The 22,694-nt window shown below is 36.2% G+C and overlaps 1 protein-coding gene across 6 annotated transcripts in view; it reads left to right on the top strand.

Moving 5' to 3' along the window:
* LOC144970541 (protein furry homolog-like) overlaps positions 1-22,521 on the top strand; it is an 87,414-nt gene extending 64,893 nt beyond the window's left edge. For 2 of the 6 annotated variants that reach the window (XM_078910281.1, XM_078910284.1), the window contains 14 exons: positions 1,096-1,119; positions 6,181-6,274; positions 7,187-7,281; positions 7,732-7,917; positions 8,557-8,681; positions 9,126-9,342; positions 10,218-10,308; positions 10,647-10,711; positions 11,896-11,994; positions 12,215-12,295; positions 12,996-13,106; positions 13,624-13,823; positions 16,293-16,390; positions 17,032-22,521. In XM_078910281.1, the coding sequence (XP_078766407.1) occupies positions 1,096-1,119; positions 6,181-6,274; positions 7,187-7,281; positions 7,732-7,917; positions 8,557-8,681; positions 9,126-9,342; positions 10,218-10,308; positions 10,647-10,711; positions 11,896-11,994; positions 12,215-12,295; positions 12,996-13,106; positions 13,624-13,823; positions 16,293-16,390; positions 17,032-18,119 (2,574 nt within the window). In that variant the 3' untranslated portion in view covers positions 18,120-22,521. Of the gene's footprint in view, positions 1-1,095; positions 1,120-1,567; positions 1,586-6,180; positions 6,275-7,186; positions 7,282-7,731; positions 7,918-8,556; positions 8,682-9,125; positions 9,343-10,217; positions 10,309-10,646; positions 10,712-11,895; positions 11,995-12,214; positions 12,296-12,995; positions 13,107-13,623; positions 13,824-16,292; positions 16,391-17,031 lie in introns of all 6 variants that reach the window. The other 4 variants (XM_078910282.1, XM_078910285.1, XM_078910283.1 and 1 more) reach the window with 2 other exon arrangements.
* The last annotated feature ends 173 nt before the right edge of the window (positions 22,522-22,694 follow it).

Consider the following 22,694-nt stretch of genomic DNA (forward strand, 5'->3'; position numbering starts at 1 on the left):
GGAGATGGATATTTTTGACCCAAATCCATCAGCAAATCTTTTTTTTAATTTCGCAAGATGAAAATAACATGCTTTGGAGAGGTCCATTGATTGAAAACTTTTATGTTGTTCTGCAGAAAAAAACTTTTTAGCCTGGAATTGTATCCCATGTGTTTGTTGTCTCCATTTTATTTTGAGTATAGCAGATGGTAGCAATAAGCTTCAACAGCCATTTGGCTGCAATAGGCCACATCCTTATCGGAGTACTTTACAGTTATTTGGTTAAGGAGTTAACCATGATCTATCAATGCTTTGTTAGAAGTTATACCTAGATTTTGCTAATTCTGCACACTTATCATCATCATGACATGTTTTATGACTGTGGCTACCTTCAAAGTATTTAATATTGATATTGTATTCATTGTTTCTTGTCGTTTTTGTGTTGTTTCTTATGTGTGATAATTTCTTTTTTTTTCATTTAGGGTTATTCATACTCCAGTACATTTTCTACAATTATTCTGCTCCTCTCCTTTTACTATTTTTATTATTTTGCTAGTGCACTTATTTGTATTGTGTCTCATAGTGAACAGAATTCTTCCTGTATCTAAGGCGATTATTAATTTTGTATGTAAAGCCATATTCAAAGTAGATGTGTAGGAGATCAATCACAGCTTAGAACTTTCAATTATATCACATAAAGCCAATTACGTCACAAAATGTTTTTAAAAAGCTGATATTTTATCGGTTTGTTTTTCTTATATATTTCGACATTTTAAAATATATTTCGAGAAAAAAAAATTGTGTCCATTTTTCATTGTAGTATTTGTGCTGTAGACTTTTTTTCATGTCAGACATCAATTGTCATTTCTTGAGAGTTAATGAGTTTATCCTATATGACAATTGCTCTGCCTCAATTTCTATGAAATTATTTTTAAAATTTCCTTGATAAAGTTATAATTAATGTGTTCTATTTTCTATTGAAAGAAAGAGACGAATACAAACCACGCCTATCTATCTCAGAATACTCAGCTAGTTAGGTGTTACTTGCTAATATTTTTTTTTTACTATTACTTTAAAATGGAGTGAGTGCTCTAAATACAGCATTTCTTTTTGTAGCATAGGTTGAAAACTAGAAAGAAGGTAATGTTTTATATTGTCCACACCCTGGCAGTCACCACACACTCAGCACTTTCCTGTTTAGTATTTTTAAAAAATCATCTTTCACTAAGTCAGATAAATTGTAAAATACGATAAACAGTTTAAACGGCGAGTTAACTTTGAAGGAGAGAAACTATGCTCATTTTCAAGTCACTGAATACATTTTTGTGATCAGATATATTTCTATGATCTTTATATGAAACCCATTTCTATAATTATAAGCTGTTTTCTTTTTGAAAACATTGCAACATTTTGCAATAAAAGATCATAGTTATCTTAAGGCAGTCCCCGAAGCGTGTACTATCCTACTGTCCCATTATCTATAACTGTGTGTCCATGTGGTGTGCTGTGTATAGTGTGTGTGTGTGTGTGTGTGTGTGATTCCACACCTGACTCCCTCTGTTGTTCCATTCCTTGTCTCAATGGACAGGATACTGTCATCAACAAGGTAAGACTTGTGTTATCACTGTTGTTATTTGGGCACTCCATACACACTTAACAATCACAATCACACACCGTACAGTATTGTACTCCCACTAATTTATGAATCCATTTAGTCAAACTATTTAAAAGCCTTATGTTATTACTATCTGAAGATACAGTAACAAAGACAAAATGAATGAAAAATGGTAATTTTAAATCTCTCTTGTTACCATCAAGTAATAATAATCTATTCTTTTTAAAAAATAGGATAGGGGGTCAACATTGTTCCGTAAGGCCAATGTTAAATTTTTATAATGGAACACAGAATTACCAGCAAATCTAAAAATTATATAACTATTTTTTACAGATACGAGTAGTTATCAAACTTTCTTAAACTCAAGGTAATTCTATTACCTGTTGACAAACATTCATCTCGATCTATGTTAATTTCCACACTATAGTAGTTTACAGTGGTATAATAAGTATAATATATGACTGCCTGTTTGTAATAGTAATAGCCTTTATTTTTCAGCAAATATTGGGGGTTCTCTACTATTATCTTAAAATGTTTATAATTTATTAAGATATTAAAAGCTAGGTGAATCATATCAATGTAGGTGATTATTAACATTTGAAATCTATTTTGAAAATCTGTTTTAATACGAATGTATTTAGATATTGAAGCATAATGCTAATTTCTTCAATTTTTTTTTTACAAACAGATTTGATATAAAAATTAAATATTATCTCCTTACCTAAATTCAGTGAGAAGAACAATAGCAAATAAAAAACAAATGTGAAATCAAGTTTGCCCATTTCAATTATAATTGATTTAAAAAAGGGGAAAAAACTTGTGTCAGTTAAAACAAAACACAAATGAATGTTTGCATGTTGGATTCTATATTATTTTAATCACAAACAGGAACATTAAACAAGGGTTATATTATCATATGATACTTTTGGGTTTCCAAAATGTCAACGGTCAAATATAGATGTGCGTTGAAAATTCTGACATTCATTATTGTGATCCTTTGGAATCATATGATCCATGACGCCTGAGGGTATCACAATCTTGCTCTCTTTTGAATAGGAAGCTATCTGTGGTATTGTGATTTCTGCTATATATAGATCCAGTCACTCAGTTACTGCTATTCAGTCAGAATTGTTGTGGCAGGGGGAACTGCTGAAAAAAATAAAGTTCTTAGGAATGGGAGAGTTGATTTCGGGGTCCTTGTGGTGCTAGTTTCATGTTCTGCCATCAATACCCATTAGGTTTTGACATTTGCTGTACAAAAGCTTATCATTTTTTTTTAACTTTAAAAAAAATAAAATAGACCACTATTAACACATCCACATTCACACAATCAACATAAACCACAAACAAATGGAGGGTTATTTTATTTTTTTATTGCAATATTTATCACTTCCCCACCCTTTTCCTTTCTGTTTTACATTTTTTGTTGTTGACTTTAATCCATTATTGCTACAATAATGCTGGAACATTATGTAAAACACGTTTATTTCTCAAGCGGAGCAAGTTAATTTTGCTATTTTGTCAAATTGTCATCGTTATTTAATTTGCCGGTATTTTCATATTATTATTATTTGTCTGATTTACTCGTCTTTTGACAGGATTGGTTTCATCTCCCAATTAGCATGGATTGTTTTATATGATAACTAAATCATAAAATTATCTCCTTTTTTTTCTTCAATCAAGTTTTATGTAAGACAAGATGCTGGGTGGGGTCTTTTGACCTCCCATGGTGGACAGGTGGTCTTTTTGCTGTGTCTTCTTCTATCCTCTTATATGTTTTATGGAATGGGATTACTTTGTTTTGTCCTGGCCCATGATGGAGTCCTTGGCTGAGAGAAAAACAGTCAAATATATTAGTGTTAGTTTGGGGAGTTGATATTTTACTCCTTGTGAATTATCTCTCTTTTATGTACTGATCGTTATATTTTTGTTTTGAACACGTCTTGTAAACATTTGAGTGTGATCCTTTCAGTGGGATCCTGAACTGGTGTCTGGATGAGACTGTTAGCTGATCTCAAAGTACATTGATGGTATGCTCTTGGAATCTACATCTGTTCCCTATTTGAACCATTTCTCCTTTGTTTTCCTTTTTCTGGGGTGCTTTAATTGTAATTCTTATTTTAATTTTCTTCCTTTTTACTGGCCCTGATGTGACCTAAATGTGTTGCAAGCACTGTAAAACCCTTAAAAACAAAAGTGGCATAAATAGTTGTGATGTACATTCCGAACAGTTTATATGCTTGACATATTATACATATTTACATCTATTAATCTTTTGACAAATGTACTGCTTTAGTGAAATATTAGTTAATATCTCTTGAAAGAGAGTGAGAGAGAGAGAGAGAGAGAGAGAGAGAGAGAGAGAGAGAGAGAGAGAGAGAGAGACTGAGAGAGACACAGAGAGAGAGAGAGAGAGAGAGAGAGAGAGAGAGAGAGAGAGAGAGAGAGAGAGAGAGAGAGAGAGAGAGAGAGAGAGAGAGAGAGAGAGAGAGAGAGAGAGTTATTCGTAATCTTTTACAGGAGCGGAATTTTCCTTAATGATCAACCACTGCTGTAAACAATTTTTTTCCTATTCAAGTCAAGAGATACCCATCCCATGTATGTTGCTCATCGTAAATATTATTGGGCCAAATCAAGGGACTGAATTAGTTAGCAAATGCATTCCATCAATGAGCTGATGTTTTGTTTTTTAATTTTTTAAACATTTGATATTCATTTCTAAATACTCAATTCCTGAAGTAAGAAACTAGAAAATGAGGAATGAATACAATTTGAATTTGAATTTGGGATTAGTTCATTACTCTACGTAATGTTGTTTGATTTTATTCCCTTTGTTCATCATGATTGAATGATTTTGGGTTGGTGTGCTTTTCTCCTTAACCGGTTACTGATGGTAGGATGTATTTCCTGGTTCCTTTCTTGTGGATAAAGAAACTGTAGTGGTTGATTTGATAGTTAAATACTTGTTATAAAATATTTAAAGGCTTGAAAAGGATGACAATGATTTATTGACAATGTACACCAAACATTTCACAGTTCTTTGCTCTCTGTTTTTGTTTTTGACACTCATATGGAGCATAAATATTGCAGAAATGAAACATCAAAATTGTAAACAGCATAGTCAAGGCTAGATCAGAAACGTTGTACAGTTGTATATACCTTCACAACAGTGATTATGCCATAACCGAGTCAATTAACAGCTGGATAACCAGTGGTCTGATAGATGGCAAAATAAGCATTTCATGAACATGTAATAATTTACTCTGTTGTGAACTAGTAATGTGATAACTTTTATAAAAGTGTACATACAAAAATGAAGCCTTATACTTTCATTACTGGGGCTGTAGGAAATAGAAAGTGGACACATACAGCTTGATAGTGATAATAATTTTGGAGCACATTGAGTGAAGTGAAAACCTTGTCAGTATTCTTCTATACAATGAGTGAGGTGAAAACAATGTTAGTATTCTATACAATTGAGTGAAGTGAAAACCTTGTCAGTATTCTATACAATGAGTGAAGTGAAAACCTTGTCAGTATTCTACACAATGAGTGGAGTGAAAACCTTGTCAGTATTCTTTACAACGAATGAAGTGAAAACCTTGTCAGTATTCTGTACAATGAGTGAAGTGAAAACCTTGTCAGTATTCTAAGCAGTGAGTGAGGCGAAAACCCTATCAGTATCAGTATTCTCTACAATGAGTGAGGTCAAAACCTTGTCAGTATTCTATATAATGAATGAGGTCAAAACATTGTCAGTATTCTATGCAATGAGTGAGGCGAAAACCTCGTCAGTATTCTATATAATGAGTGAGGCCAAAACCTTGTCAGTATTCTATATAATACGTGAGGTCAAAAGATTGTCAGTATTCTATACAATGAGTGAGGTCAAAACCTTGTCAGTATTCTATACAATGAGTGAAGTGAAAACCTTGTCAGTATACAATGAGTGAGATGAAAACATTGTTAGAATTCCATACAAACACATCAATGACTGTACAATGGTTTGCCATACCATGGAGTGACTTGGTCACTTCCATATGAGATTGGGATGATATAATGTCGGGTATATTTGTTTAGTGGTTTGCTTTGCATCCAGGGTTCCAGGCCATTTTACATTGATATCCCCCACTTTGTTTACATGCATATATTTACTTCACCCAATCATTACCCTACCCTGTTCAATGTAACCAATTCTTTTGATAATAAGATATAAAAGTGAAACCGGGATGGATAAATGCTGGCTGATTTCCTTGCTCCTTTGTATTTTATTTTGCTTTTATTTTATTCACAATAATATTAAATATTATATCTCAATAGCTTTTTCAGGAACTGACTTATATTTATTTGATATGTAATTTGTCTCTTAATCTTAAGACATCTTGGTATATTTCTGAGTCCAGAAGTATTAAATTCATGAAATACTTTCGGATTTCATAAATCAGATGATCAATGACTTTGTAAATAGCTTAAGAATGTTATAAATCTATGATGTGTGATAATGATAATATATATTTGTATAACGGTCTCTTGATTTAAAAATTTTTTTTTAACAACATTGCTTTGTGTTTGTTTTTCACCATTAGGTAATCTTCAGCCAGTCAAGTGAAACCTTGGATCACCAACAGAGTGGAGGTGGATCCAGTGGAGAGGAGACTTCCCTGCCTGAAGCATCGTCTAGTATGTATTGAAAAATAAAATAAAATAAATAAAATAAAATTCCCTTTATTCATCCCATAGGGGAAATTTGTCTCTAGGGTCTATTTCAAGGGAAAGACTGGATTAACCCAGGAGTCAGCCGCAGTGCAGTGCCGCGAATTGAGCTAGAGCGAGGTGACTTGCTCAAGGCCACACAGCGCAGTGGTGGGTGATCCAACTCTTTTCTTTTCGGGTACGTAGCAAAGACCGTACCGCTAAGCCACGCTGCCCCCTTTAGACTGGTGTCGTTGTTTAATTCTTTTATTTTGCTCAGAGCATTGTCTAGGGCCAAATTGACAACAGCCTTACCCATCGAGTCCATTTCAAGAGTGTTTGGCAGAAATATAGAATAACCAAGGTCCAGGCTGTGTCTAATGACAGCCACTCTTCACAAGTAGGGCAACAGTTCGAAGACTGCAGAGCATTTGGTTGGATGTAAAATTTGTGATGCAGTTGCCTGGCAGGTTTTGACACCATACGAGTGCATAAGAGTGTTCTCCTGTTGGATAAATTGTCATAATATATAGTGTGAAACCATCAGAAGCTGCCCTTCTCTCTTCTAGATCAAATTGATTTGACATCACATAATTGCACTTTATTTAATATAAAGAGAAATCTTGTCTCAAATATAATGAAAATGTTGCTGCTTGAAGCTCGAAAGAAGAAATAAAGATAGGTATTGAATTGTAAGCTTCAATTTGATAGACGTAGACAGATACTTTGGACGTTTCAGGTTTCCCATTTATCAACACTTATCTTTATCGTCTCAAATATATTGTATTGAAATTCTCACTGATTCATAATGACAAAGAAGATAACATATTTCACTTTATTTTATTATTTTATCTAATTCCCCCCCCCCCCCCCCCCCTCCCTGTCCCTTTTGACCAATAGATGACACTTTGCTTGGTAATGAAAGTAGCGGCAATGAGCTGGTGGTTACTTTCAAAGGATTTGATTTCCTGGATAACGAATTGGAGGAATCTGAGGTATGGCAAAAGCAATGTAAGCTTAGAATTCTGCTAAACAGTCGTTACCCTCAATCTGGTATCATGGGGTGAGCTAGACGCTGAAAATTGAAGCTTAAATAACCAGGGTCAGATAAAGATTATTTTTGCACCCTGGAATGATATCAATCCCTTTACTTGTGAGGCAAATGCTCTACCATCTGATCTTACGGGATCCCCATTCAAGTGATCGCACTGCCTTAAATTAGCTTGTTTTGATATATTGTTTAATTTAAGATGATAACACTATGATTACAAACAATTTGATATATTACTTCATGAAGACTAGCTTTCTGACATTAATTTCTCAATAAATACACGTTTGTATTAATTTTTCATACTCTCATTATTAATGATTAAAAATGTTTTATAGTGATAATAGTTCATAGTGTCTGCTGATATCATGATATATTATGATCTATCCATCCTCAGTCCGATGATTATTTTAGTGGCATAGGAGACAGACGCCATTCTTTCAACATTGAGTCTCCCACCAACACATCAGGGCACTCCAACTACAGTGTCCCCAACCTTCAGATGATGGGGGGTAATTCCTTGGCTAAGGTCCCTGATTCACCAAGGGAGAGTGCCACAGAGGATCCCTCAACCGATGAAGAGGTATGATATCATAAAGGTGCTGGGCTTGAGCTTTAATATAGCGCAAAATCCACTAAACATGCTCAAGCGCTTTACAGGTGGTCCCTGACCAACAGCAACACAAAACATGTAGAATGAGACAAGCCGCCGATTAGGCGATATTACAATTTTTTCGGACAGAGAAATGGCCAGGTACTCAATGGCATGTGCATGTTGTTCTTAAAAAGTCGTGACATTGCATAGATTAATGGATGGTATTTTGCATTGTGTTTTCATTTCTTGAAAATGTTTCAAGAAGACACGGATGGCAAAAAAATTAATCTACACACTTCCTGTCCAGAGTAAGGGGCTAAAAGGTCATTTTAGCATGTGCGCGACGTGGTGAGCGAATTTCAGGTCAAAAACAAAAACATCAGCAATCGGTACACAGAAAGGCTAATGGTAAACAACTCAGTGGAAAATCATTAGCCTACGTCAATGGATAAAAAATTAACGACGATTTTAAATATATATACTTTCTTTTGATCGCAAGCATATAAATAGTACATGAATTTATATTTAATTAAATTTTTTTTGTTTTTTTTTGGAAAGATTAGTTTTTAAGTATTTCAACGTCCCATCCCCACCCTGCCCTCTCTTTCCTCTCCTTATAACTCAAAGTCTGAGGGTTCAGACCATGAGGACAGCCATGCTACAGCTACTTCAGACACTGGCACATCTTTGTCCATTCAAGTACACAACACCAGTCTTGGTCAGATAGCCTCTAGGTCTCTCACTGGATCCATGTAAGTAGCCAACAGTTAAGTCAACGAGAGGTCATCTAATTACTGGAATATTCAAATATAATTAAACTTTTCATAAAAGAATATGAATTTAGTCTGTGTATTCAATGTTGAGATTGTAACTATTCTACAATAGTGTGTTCATTTTTCATCAGTGAAGTATCATTGGTCAGTTACTGTCATTTTCTCATATATAGTACAAACTGACCTGTCGTCGTCTAGAAAACTAAAATATAGAAATGTTCTAGCTTTGACTATTCTTGCTACATATATTTGCTCTCTACATATATTCGAGAATGTCAGTGTTCTTTAGCAGTTCTTGCTCAACTTCATATCAATTTACCAACTTTTTTATGAGCAAATTTTTTTTTGGTTTCATTTCATAGTAAGGTAAACAATTTTAAAAGCATTTTAAAAAGCATTCCGTCTACCGCTTTTCTTATTTAGACAAAGTCTGAATAGTGATGGTGTGAGTGAGACAGACACCATAGATCTCAACTCAAGCCAGGCATCTCCAGCCTTCTCCCAACTGTCCACTGCACTCCTCAACCTCCAGGCAGATGAACTGGAGGAGACGTGGAAATCGCATGTATCATCTGTTATGGCACACTCCTCTCTGTCACATATGGCCAAGACGTGCCAACTGTTTCCAAGGCTTTTCAGAGTAGGTTGTGTTACCACACATTTCATTATAGTGAATATAAGGAACGTAATTGACGTCACTCAGCTCTTTGTTATTGCTTTTAGCCAGCCATTTTTATGAGTAGTTCTCACTAAATTGTATTAATCAGATTATAAAAGTTTAAAGTTACACATAGCTTTGTGTGTTGGTACATTATATCCGGCTGGTGTTTGTTGTGAGTTTTTAAAATCTAAACGCATAACATGAATAGGTAGAGTTACTGCGAACAATAACAATGCGAGATTTAATGAATTAATATAGTTTTGTATTGTTTATAGAGAGAGACGGCTCATGAAAAAAGACAGGTCATTGTAAATGTCCAAAAGGTTGTATCTGACAATGTAGTGGAAAATGGTGAATATTTCAAATAGCGAAATTTTATTTTATATATTTCCATATTAAGACAAATTGGCTCAGCGGTATGGTCTTTGCTCCATACCCGAAAGGTGCCGCATTCACTACTCACCATGCTGTGTGGCCTTAAGGAGGTCACCTAGCCTTAGCTCACTTTTCTGTTCTGCACTGCAGCTAACGCCTGGGTTATTCCAGTCTTCCCTTGGAATGGATCCTAGATAAATATTTCTTCTTAGGGATGAATAAAGAGAATTAAATTTTTAAAAAAAATATTATTAAATGTGAGTGATATTATTTGTCACATTATGTTATGGATTTATAAAATTATCACTCTTTCTCTATGTTATATGCTCTGATCAGCAGCCATAAACAGGTATATTTACCCTAAAACGTTTAAAGTAAATCTGTTGTCCTATTCCAACAGTAAGCAGATTACGTAAATTTTAAACAATGGAAAATAAATGTTGATATGAATTGAAATTTTAAATGATGTTGACCCTCAGGAGCTGCGTAAACGACTGACTATAATGACCAAGGAGGCCTGTTACTACATCACCAAGTCTGAACACCTTAAGACTGTCACAACCAAGATTCGTATCCTTTTTTACAATAAGTCCCATGGATGCCTTATTGGTTTCATATTTATCTTATTATAAAGAGAATGTAATGTCGTACAGCTTTAGGACACATATGGTAGGATACCTTGCCCCGGAAAACAATCAGATATCACTTTTAAAAATTTCTCTTCTGAAATGACTCATCACAGCAATAGATGACATCTTTACTTAAATCAAAATAAATACAATCTTTATTTAGAAACCATTAAAAAAAATCTTTTCATTATTTATTTGATAATTTCAATAAAAACATCTCTCCTCCATTTTATACGTAAATAGTATATTTGAAATCCCTTTTCCTTAACATTGCACTAGTCCAAGTTCTGGAACTAGTCAACCAACACTTGACTTGTCCTTTCTTCTACTGTGACTCAGAACTGGTGAGTACCATATGTTCTCTCCTTTGGGTAAACCAAAAAGACTTTAAAGACTAGGGGTCCATCGAGCTGGAGTTTATCCCTGTTTTAGTTCTTCTTCTTCTTCTTCTTCTTCTTCTTCTTCTTCTTCTTCTTCTTCTTCTTCTTCTTCTTCTTCTTCTTCTTCTTCTTCTTCTTCTTTCTCTTCTTCTTCTTTTTCTTCTTCTTCTTCTTCTTCTTCTTCTTCTTCTTCTTCTTCTTCTTCTTCTTCTTCTTCTTCTTCTTCTTCTTCTTCTTCTTCTTCTTTCTTCTTCTTCTTCTTCTTCTTCTTCTTCTTCTTCTTCTTCTTCTTCTTCTTCTTCTTCTTCTTCTTTCTTCTTCTTCTTCTTCTTCTTCTTCTTCTTCTTCTTCTTCTTCTTCTTCTTCTTCTTCTTCTTCTTCTTCTTCTTCTTCTTCTCTTCCTCCCCTTCCTCTTCTTCCTCCTCTTCCTCTTTCTTCTTCTTCTTCTTCTTCTTCTTCTTCTTCTTCTTCTTCTTCTTCTTCTTCTTCTTCTTCTTCTTCTTCTTCTTCTTCTTCTTCTTCTTCTTCTTCTTCTTCTTCTTCTTCTTCTTCTTCTCCTTCTTCTTCTTCTTCTTCTTCTTTTCCTCCTCTTCCTCCTCCTCCTCCTCTTTCTTCTTCTTCTTCTTTTTCTTCTTCTTCTTCTTCTTCTTCTTCTTCTTCTTCTTCTTCTTCTTCTTCTTCTTCTTCTTCTTCTTCTTCTATTTCTTCTTCTTCTTCTTCTTCTTCTTCTATTTCTTCTTCTTCTTCTTCTTCTTCTGCTTCTACTTCTTCTTCTTCCATCTTGAAACCTCCTATATTATGGAGGATCACCTCACAGTTTCTAGAGTATTACATTGGAAACTTGTAAAAGCACTGGAAATAGTTACTTGGGATATTAGAAGTGTTGTTACCTCCGATGATGAGATACCCATCAATTACAATGTATTTTTCATTACATTTGTCTTTTTATGATATGCTTTTTGAAATCATGCCTTTTACTTTTTAAAGTGTTGTATTATGTTCATAAATTCATAAATTATGCGTGGGAGGTGCTGCAACAAGACTTTCGAATAAAAGAACTAAAATAATGATAAAACATTGTTTTAATGTAAAAATATAGGAGCTATAATGATTTGTCACCGAGACTTTTGATATTTTTTTTCTTTCAGTTGTTAGGTAGTCGTTTGGTGGACAAACACAGATTTTGTGTGTTGGAGGTACAAGAATGTTTTGAGACGTATTCTCTTAGGAAGGATCAGGCTGAACAGGTTGGATAATCTAACAAAATATCATCCTCATCATATTTATCTTTTTCTTCTTCATCATCATCATCGTCGTCATCATCATCATCATCATCATCATCATCATTATCATCATCATCATCATCGCCATCATCATCGTCATCATCATCCTCATCATTGTCATCATCATCATCATCATCAACATCAATTATTCCACCATGACATTCATTTTCTTGTCTCATTTTAGAGCCTAGAGAATCTCAAGTCTTCCATCAAGTTACAATCCCTTGGAGATGGAGGATCTCATGTCATGTGTCAAGAGGAACAGGTAACAATACATTCATTTAACTATTTGAAAGGATGTATTACCTAGATATGTTTTTATATTATAGTCAATATTGTAGTGGAATTTTTGAAATGTTTTGAAGTTAGGTGGTTGCACTATCATTCACATTTGGTTTAAGAGCTTTAAGATCTAAGTGCTAGGGGAGATTTGTAAGATAGATGATACAACCTTGACATTTTGGTAACTATTTTAGGGCGTACATTTCTTTGATTGGTAAGCTTTCAAATGATTATTAAAGTAAATTTTAATTTTAATTTTTATAAATTAAATGTAAGTTTCATAAAATAAATTAGTCTTTCAGAGCCATAAGGGCCAAGAAGCTCTAGTCTACCCCAGTTTCTAGCAATTACAATCGCTTTTTACACTTTTTAGATAGATTGCTAGTTTATTGCAAGCTACTTTATGCCAGATCTAAGAAATCCAGTTACCTAAACACTTTTGAGTAAACAGGGGGTGGTCAGAAAAAATCTTAACTGTATTCGGGATTGATACTGTGTTTTTTTTTTTGTTTTTTCTTTTTGAAGCGAGTTCTTTACCACCTGAGATATTAGTAATCATACTTTCATACCATAAAGTAACCTTTCCTATCATATTTTCTTTAAAATGCTTGTATCAATGGGAAGACTATTATGCATTATCAATCATTTGGATCATTGACCTAAAACAATTTCCCAATTTCCAGAAATCAGAATTGTGTCAGAGCCTGTACAAAGTCATCTTCAAATTGGTTTTGTTATTCGAGTCCTACCTCAAGCTGTTGGACATCTACCAGCCTGTCACCAACAACCCACAAGTATGGAATACTTTCCCATCCAATCACTTATTTTTACTCTCATGCTTTCGTAGGATCAGGAAAACAACCTATGATCATGATAAGATCATTTAATATCTTAAGTTTTATTATACCCTTGATTGTATCGCCAATTTGCTCACTTTGGACAATATGAACAATTCCTGTTGACATCGGACGTTTGTTTGACGGATTATCTATAATCCCTCCTGGAATACCTACACATCAGAAGGGCGTAATTTAAAAAAAAAGTAGAATTACATCATCAGTGATTTTTCTTTAATTTTTAAAACTACACAAATGATAAAGGTTTGATGCTCACTACACCTACCAGTAGAGGTAGCCAAATTTCTTCATCTGTTTACAAATTTAAAGACGAAACATTCTCTATCGAATTTTTTTGATGGAGAAGAAACTGAATATTGTAATCATCTTTCAACAATTTACTTCCATTTTCATAATTAATTTTAAATTTTGCTAAGCAATTATATTTTCTTATTACATCGTCTTTGTGCTGTAGGTTTTAGACAAGTCACATCCTGTGATGTCCATCCAACAAGAACTGCTGGTTGCCCTCCATGAACTGGACAAGGGCCAGGCTTCTCCCTACAGTGTGGATGCAGGACAGATGGGAAGCAAACAGGAGGCTGTGGTCACTCTGGTGGAATACTTACACGGAGGACAGTATCTCAGAGCCTTGCAGATACTTAGGGGATTCAGGTATTAAGAACATCATTAAATTTTGCTTTTTCTGGGTGGGGTTCCTGGCCTCCAATAGTGTGTCTTTACTGTGTCTTTTATCCCCTTATATCTGTTTTCCAATTTGCTTTCTGTGTTTGACCTGGCCCTGGCCAGAGTCCTGGCTGGGAGGGAAACAGTCAAATGCATAGTTATTGTTTTGGGAGATGATAATTTTTTTTCCTTGTAAATCGTCTTTCTGTTATGTATTATTATATTTGTTATTTTGAATGTATAATGTAAGCATTTCATTTGAGTGTATTCCTCTTTGTGGGATTTTGTGCTGTTATCTAGGTGAGACTTATAGGTGATCTCAACCTAAGTGCATTGATAGTGTACTCCTGGAATCTACATATGATCTTTATTTCTTCCCAGTTCCCCTTTGAGGGTGCTTTAATTGTAATTCTAGAATTTTATCATCCAATTTTCTTCCTTTTTACTGGCGCTGATATAACCTAAGTGTGTTGCAAGTGCCGTAAAACCCTTAAAACAAACAAACAAACAAACAAAATTGTTTTTCACAATGTTTTTCAGTTGTGGATGGATAGGAGATTTGTCAATTTCCAATGAATGCTGGCATGCATTGGTGCAAGATAAAGATCTGAACAAGTGTGAAAGAAAGGTGCCAGACAAATCAAGGAAGAAAAATACAAGAAAAAAAACCATCCCAAAGAATCATTCGACCTTAAGGTTGACTGTTTTTTTTGGGATAGTTTTTCTCTTTTATTTTTCTTTCTTGCTTTGTCTGGCACTTTTCATACACACTTGTTCCGATCTTTAAAACATTGGTTAATTGAAGATCGTGAGCAACAAGGCCTTCTCTCTCTTCTGATTTTAAGTGATTGGTATGCTAAACTAAGTGGGTCTCGATAGCTCATTTGTAAAGCACTCACTTCACATGCTAAAGGAAATGAGATTGATCCCTGGTGAAATTGAGATTTTTTATGACCCCCTGTGATTGGGTAGCTGGGTCTATTAGATCTGTACGGCTATGTGGTCTTATGGTATGACACTCGCTTTCGGATCAGAAGGTCCTGGGTTCGAGCCTCACTCTGCGCATAGTTGAGTCCTTGGAAAAGGCTCTTTACTCACTGGTTGGGGATCCTGACCTCCCATAGTGGGCAGGGAGGTACATGCTGTGTCTTATATCCCCCCATACCCGTTTTCCAATTGTTTCCTGTCATGGTCTTGGGATGAGATTACTTAGTTTTGTCCTGATCCTTGCCAGAGTTCCTTGGCTGGGAGGGAAACAGTCGAATGTATAGTTATAGTTTTGGGAGATGGTATTTTTTTCCTTGTAAATCATCTCTCTGTTATGCATTGTATTATGTTTAGTTTACATATTATATTATATGATTGGTAAACATTTGAGTGTATTCCTCTTAGTTGGGGCCTGTGCTTGTGTCTGGATGAGACTTTTAGGTGATCTCAAACTAAGTATTTTGACGGTGTGCTCTTGGAATCTACATCTGTTTCCTATTTCAACCAATTCCCCTTTGTCTTACCTTTTCTTTTGTGCTTTAATTGTAATTCTAGAACTTTTTACTATCCCATTTGCTTCGTTTTTACTGGCGCTGATATGACCTTAATGTGTTGCAAGCGCCGTAAAACCCTTAAAAACAAAACAAAAACAAACAAATAGCTCTTTACTCACATTCTCTCACCATACTTAGGTGTAAAATGAGTACCTGGCCGTTAACAGCATTGTCTTGTGTCCGAAAAAAATTATAATATCGCCTTACAGGAGTCATGTTTTGTCCTAAATGTTAAATGTTGCTGTTGGACAGGGACCCCTTATAAAGCGTTTTGAGCACGTTTAGTGGATATTGTGCTATATAAAAGCTCTTATTTTTTTATTTTTTTTTAAAGCTCTTATCTGTAGAAAGTACTTTTCGAGTAGCGTCCTAACGAAAGGTTGCAAGCAATTGCTATTGTCCTGTTCACACTATAGAAACTGGGATATTTTTTGTTAATGAGAAGCAGAAAGAGAAATCACCAAATCTCTGGTCATTCTTTTGTTTTGCTCAATGTGTTGTCAAAGTGAAAACTAAGCTGCTAGAAGCTGTGGACTGTAAAAAGTAATGAACTAAAAAATGAATATAAATACCAAACCTGGACCATTCTGTATTTGGTATTTTGTTCTATTTCGAAGTTGTTATGATCATTTTTGTTTATATTACTTTTTTTGTCACCTTTTACATTTTGTGCTATATCAACATTTAAAGGAAATATTGATGCTGTGCGTTTAGGTAAAATACTCACAACATCCTCCAGTCGGATATAACAGCCCAGCACACAAAACAATGTGTAACCTTAAACGTAGTCTAATTGATAGAATTTAGTGAGCACTAATCAATCATTAAATTGTGCTGTCTACAAACAATAACACAGAGCTGAGTGATGTCAATTTCATTCTTTTTATAACCTATATTAAATGTTTGTCAACATCAGGTCTCTCTGGCCCAATGACGTGTTTGGAATGACAATAGAGGATGATGTCATCGCACTCCTCAATGTCTACTGCAACAGCTTTGCCGAGAAGAAACAGGGTTAGTCTGGTCATTTATCTTTTGCTTTTTTATTAATAAGCTTGAGATGATGTGTGGTTTGATTTATTGTGATAAAAATGGTTTTAAAAGAATTAGAGTGGGTTAACGAAACATACAAAATATACAGATATTAGATTTTTTAATGTAGTTGATATTAAACTTTAACTCTAAGTTATAACAACATGTTACAAACTTTTTGTATTGATAGGATGCTCACCAGCTCTGCTCACCAAAAGGGGTAACCAATGCACATGATTTTTTTAAACGCATATTGATGTATGTGTTTTAGTAAAATACTCCCATTGTCCGCTAGATCAAGTTTACCAACAAACAAAATTATGCATTACTTTAAACATTTAAGGTCTGTCATAGAGAACTTAACTACTATTCATCATCCAACTGATGGTCTAAAAATAAAAATTGTAATAATAAAGATCAAATTGAAATCGTCTTGATTCATTTAATACTCAGTTTTATCTTCATAATATTTTTTATATACTCAATACGAATGATTGACTGCTTTCCTCATGTACAAAATTTTGATTTCAATTTTTCACATAGATTTTAAGGAAAGAGCACATAATGAATTCAATTTGTTTTGATTTTATCCCCTTCCCTCCTCCTACTTTTTCTCTCCATAGGAGTATTTGCCTTGACCCCTACCAACCTTGACCTATCCAGTCTCTTTAGTCAACTGATGGAGATCAACATCAAGCTTAGTAGCACTGGTGGTGGTAGTAGTGCCAATAACACACCCAGACCTCAGGGTGCAACAGGTGTCTCCACTCCCTCATCCCCTAGTCATGGACTTATGACCACTGCCAGAACTACTACACCACCAAGTGGGACATCAATAACAGTTGTGCCACCAGCTGTGTCACCAGGGCCATCTATGTCTTCACTTCCAGTGGCTGCATCATCCTCTTCCTCCTCTCTGGCTAGTCCAAGGATAAGTGGTCACAGCAACAGCTCTTACAGTGACTTGGGAGCAGGAGATGGCAATGGTAGTGGTAGTGGCCGGGATATCATGGTGGCCAGTTTTAGTAGTACTGGTAGTGGTGGTGGTGTGGGTGGAGGAGGAGGTGGCAGTAGTCATGGTGATATGGTTGCAAGCTATAGTAGCACTGGTAGTGGAGGTGGTGGTAATAGTCGAGGTGATATGGTAGCAAGTATCAGTTGTGGTGGTAGTGGTCGTGGTGAAATGGTAGCTAGCTATAGTAGCACTGGTAGTGGTGGTGGAGGTGGTGGTAGTAATAGAGGTGATATGATAGCTAGTATCAGTAGTGGTGGAAGTGGTCGTGGTGAAATGATAGCGAGCTATAGTAGCACTGGAAGTGGTGGTGGTGGTTCTTCTGCTCGAAGTGATATGGTAGCTAGTTATAGCAGTACTGGAAGTGGTGGTGGCGGTGGTGTTGGTAGTGGTAGTCGTGATATGGTAGCCAGTTTCAGTAGTGGTAGCTTAGGAAGTGGAGCACGCCGTCGTGGTAGCATGGGCAATATTAGTGCTGGTGGGGGTATCAGTATTAGTAATGTTCACCGTGGCAGTGTTGGTAATATCAGTGCTGGTGCCATTGGCATTAGTAGTAGTAGTAGTGGTATTGGCAGTAGTCGTGGTGGTGGTGGTGGTGGTGGTGGTGGTGGTGGTAATGTTAATATGGCAGATGATAGTGGGGATGAACAAAGCCAGAGAGAAGTTTTGTTTACCACATCAGATTCAAGTATTTTGTGACTGTAGGAATGAGAGGGGTAGGGAGAAAATGCAAGGCTGTTATTTACAATCTGTACAAGTCGACAAATTGCTAAATTTATTTTGTACAACATGAAAATGAATGAAACTATTGGCTTATTTTTTACACATCCCGGTTTGCATTGGAAAAGAGAAAAATATAAAAGCAGTTTACATATAAAATAAATTAATCAGTTACTTTTATTTAAGATATAATACATCAGAAATCTTACTCATATTTCAAACCAACTTCTTTAGACATATATCCAGGATTGAACCGAGGTCATAAATTTGACATCTTCATTGTGTTGTAATTGTAATTGGGTCAGGATTTATTTATATTTTGTTTGTTTGTTAGTTTAAACCTTAGAATTCCCTACTGCTGATTTTGGTATCTTCTTCCACCCCTCTCTTCCATTTCATTATTACAATGCTCTTCTCCTGCTACCACAGAAGGATCCCATACCATGGGTACTTTTCTATTTATTTAAGCTGCTGCAGGCGTGTAATAATATCATGTATAAATTTGAGTCTATCCGCATGTTTGAACAAACCTTCTTATGGTTCTAGTGTCACACAGGGACTAACCATGAGGATGATAGAAATCACAACACCTTGCTTGACCACTTGGCTTCATTTTTGAAAACCACTCTTTTAACATTGCTGAGATGGGTTCCTTCTTATTATAACTGAATGCCACTGAATTTGCCCACTTATTAACAGTGATGGAGCAATTTCTGTTTTGTTTTTTTTTGTTTTTAAAAAAAATGTTTTTTTGTTTATTTAATTGTATTGTTGTTTGTTTATCCAGTATTTTGTATTTGGACATTTTAAAATCTCAAATGGTGGAAAAACTTTGGGTTTTTTTGTTGTTTTTTTAACCCATCACTGAGCTTACTACAAACCACCAACTACCATTTCAGTCACAAAATTATGTGAGAATCATTGTAAAAATGTGACAATGACAAAGAAATGTTTGATGATATTATAACAAATATAACTCCTTTATTTGTGATTAAATATTCTAAGCTATATTCAACAACTCTTCGTTTGATGATCTACATTTATCCATCTTTAATTTTATTTTAAGGTTATAATTTTATTATAGTATTGATATGAGCATGACTATATTTTCGTATATGACAAAGATTTCGGATGAGGCTGTGATGTTTTAACTTAGATCAAGGCACATTGCTGCCATTGACTTCCAAGTTTTCTTCACATCAGGACTTATACATACCTACTATCATTATCATCTTCCCTATTTTTTAAATATTTATTTTCAATAAAAGCTGTTGTTAGCATACAGTAATAACTTTTTATGCCACCTCATCTAGGACATATACATATTTGGTCAGGAGGTCACTTGCTGTGTCTTCTATCCTTCTTCATCTGTTTTCAAGATTTCTTTCTGTCTTTGTCTTGGAATGGGATTACTTGGTTTATCTTGCCTCTGGCCGGAGTCTCCGGTTGGAAGAGAAAAGCAGTTGTTCATGGAGATGGTATTTTTTTCCTTGTAAATCATATCTCTGCTATGTACCGATATATTTTTTTTTGTTCTGAACATATAATGTTTTGTAAACATTTTAGTGTATTCTTCTTAGTGGGATTCTGTGCTTGTGTCAGGACGAGACTTTTAAGTGATCTCAGACTAAATACACTGAAAGTGTGCTCTTGGAATCTACATCTGTTCCCTATTTGAACCATTCCCCTTTGTCTTACTTACTCTCGTGTGCTTTAAATAAATCTAGAATTTTTATGACTATCTATTTTTCTGAATTTTTAATGGTGCTAAAATGACCGTAATGTGTTGTAAGTGCCGTAAAACCCTTTAAAAACAGACCTTCGACTCGGCTATAAAACGAATACAGTGCACTCTGGATACGTCGACGTTGCCTAAGTCGATTTTTACCCAAGTCGATTTTTTTTCTTGGTCCCACCCCCGTCCTCCTATATAACATTAGTAAAAAAAAAAACCACTCCACATAAGTCGATGTCGCATAAGTCGATGTTATTATCACTCATGACCACAATAAAATCACAAATAAACAAGAATTTCCATCAGTTAAAAAAAATTCCAGTAAGAATTTTCATTGGTTAAAAAAATCCGCGAACGATTGGCGCACGCCAATGTGACGTAGGTGCTTTCCCTGACGTCCGCGCTCAATGTACTTAAGAAGTATCGAACAGCTTTGATTTATCCATCTCACATTTTACATCGTCGCAACTTCAAATCAAGTCTACAAATCAAGTCGAGTCAAGTCAAGTCAAAATGGCAAACAGAAAGTTGACAACCCTATCACTGAAGAGGAAGATCGACCTGATCGATGCAGTTGAGAAGTCTGGCAAGCGACAGAAAGTCATAGCAGAGGAATTTGGCATACCAGCCAACTCAGTCTCAACAATTTTCAAGAAGCGTGATCACTACAGGGACCTCTACTTCTCTGGTCAATTCGATGCAAACAAGCAACGTCAGCGGAAAGCACAGCATGAAGACGTGGAGACGATGCTTTTGGATTGGTTCACTGAAAAAAGGACAAACAACGTGCCTATCAGTGGACCAATCATGAAAGCGAAAGCTGATGAATTGGCCAGTGATCTTGGGATCGACTGGACGTGCTCGGAAGGCTGGCTGTCACGGTTCAAGACACGTCACAACATTATCTTCAAAGCGATCTGCGGCGAAGGCAATGCTGTTGATGGCACGAGCGTTGATCATTGGAGAAGTACAGTGCTGGCTGACCTGTTGCAGAAATACCGCCCGACAGATATTTACAATGCCGACGAGACTGGCCTGTTTTGGAGGCTGTTGCCGAGCAAAACTATGGAATTCAAGGGGACAGCTTGCCATGGTGGGAAGCTGTCAAAGGAGAGAATCACCGTTTTGCTATGTGCCAACATGGATGGCAGTGACAAGCGACCCCTCTTCGTGATTGGCAAGTTCGAGAGGCCTCGTTGTTTCAAGGATATACGGAAGCTGCCCGTCACGTACCTAGCCAACAAGAATGCGTGGATGACGTCCTCTCTCTTTGACGGCTGGCTGCGAGACTTCGACCGGTCCATGGCTATCCAGGGACGCCGTGTAGCGTTGCTGGTGGATAATTGTGCGGCGCACCCCAGAGTCAGCGGCCTGAAGGCAACGGAGCTGGTATTCTTGCCACCAAATGTGACGGCGAAGCTGCAGCCTTGTGATCAAGGTGTAATACAAAATCTGAAGACCTTTTACCGAGGACTGCTGCTAAAGAAATTGTTGGGGCACGTGGACGGCGGGCATGCGTTCGATTCATTCCGACCATCTCTGCTAGATGCGGTGACGATTCTGCGGACGGCTTGGGGGAAAGTTGAGCCTGCCACGATCATCAACTGTTTTCGTAGGGCTGGATTTGTTCGACCCGAGCACCCGATCGCCGATGACGTGTCTATGGAGGGATCTATGGACATAGAGCCACTGCTGTCTCGTCTGTATGCTGAGAACAACATTGGTCCGGCTCAGTATGTGGCAGTCGACGATGCGGTGATTTCCACAGACCCCAGCAATTTGACGACAGATGGTCCAGACGATGCCGATGATGATGAGGTGGACGATCTCGGTATTGCTCAGCCTCCTGTCGCCTATTCCGTTGTGCAGGACAGCTTGCAGTCGCTCGCATTGTATGCTATGCAGAGAGGCTGCAGTGGTGAAATCTCGAGTGCAATTCTCAAGTTAGACGCCCTCCTTGATTCTCACCATCATGGCCAGATGGTTCAGCAGAAGATTTCTGATTTTTTCAAGAGGAAGTGATGTCGTTTGCCAACGGCCCTTTTCAGGGCCATGCATTTTAACGGCCCTTTTCAGGGCCATTCATTTTAACGGCCCTTTTCAGGGCCATTCATTTTAACGGCCCTTTTCAGGGCCATTCATTTTAACGGCCCTTTTCAGGGCCATCCTTTTCAACGGCCCTTTTTAGGGCCATCAACAGCCCTTTTTAGGGCCATAATTATTCAAGATTGGCTGGCTGGCTTTGTTTTCACGCATTTTTACTCATTTGTTTACACTCCGGTTACCTTGATTTTCGGTTAAGTCGATTTTTTTTTCGGTTCCCCTGGGCATCGTCTTATCCGGAGTGCACTGTATGTAGTTTTGTCATTTATTTGATATATATTGTGCACTACATAAGTCAATAATAAGCCAGAATGTTGGTATAATTGGATATTATGTGATAATGTTTCATTGTAGTCATCCACACACGCCATTCGTGTCACCAATTTGGCCATTGTATGAGAAAAAAAAAAGAAGCTATATCTTTATTTTTTTTTTTTTCTGCCTCAAATTTAGGGTTAAACTTTCTTTTTTCTCCCCAATTATGTAAATGAATAATTTTTTCATGTGCAATCTCCTTTTAAATAAATGTATGTTAATTGACAATAGTTTTGGTTTGTTCTCTGTTTATTTATATTTATTTTACATATGGCATTTTTGTTGACAAAAAAATCCAATCCTTTTTGGACTGTCTAACGATTATAATAGTCGGATGCCCTGACTGGGAGGGAAACAGTCAAATGTATAGTGAGAGTTTTGGGAGATGATATTTTTTTCCT

This window comes from Berghia stephanieae, chromosome 4, assembly GCF_034508935.2.
Source record: "Berghia stephanieae isolate SIO BIC M18660-M18661 chromosome 4, UCSD_Bste_1.3, whole genome shotgun sequence".
Lineage (NCBI taxonomy): Eukaryota > Metazoa > Mollusca > Gastropoda > Nudibranchia > Aeolidiidae > Berghia > Berghia stephanieae.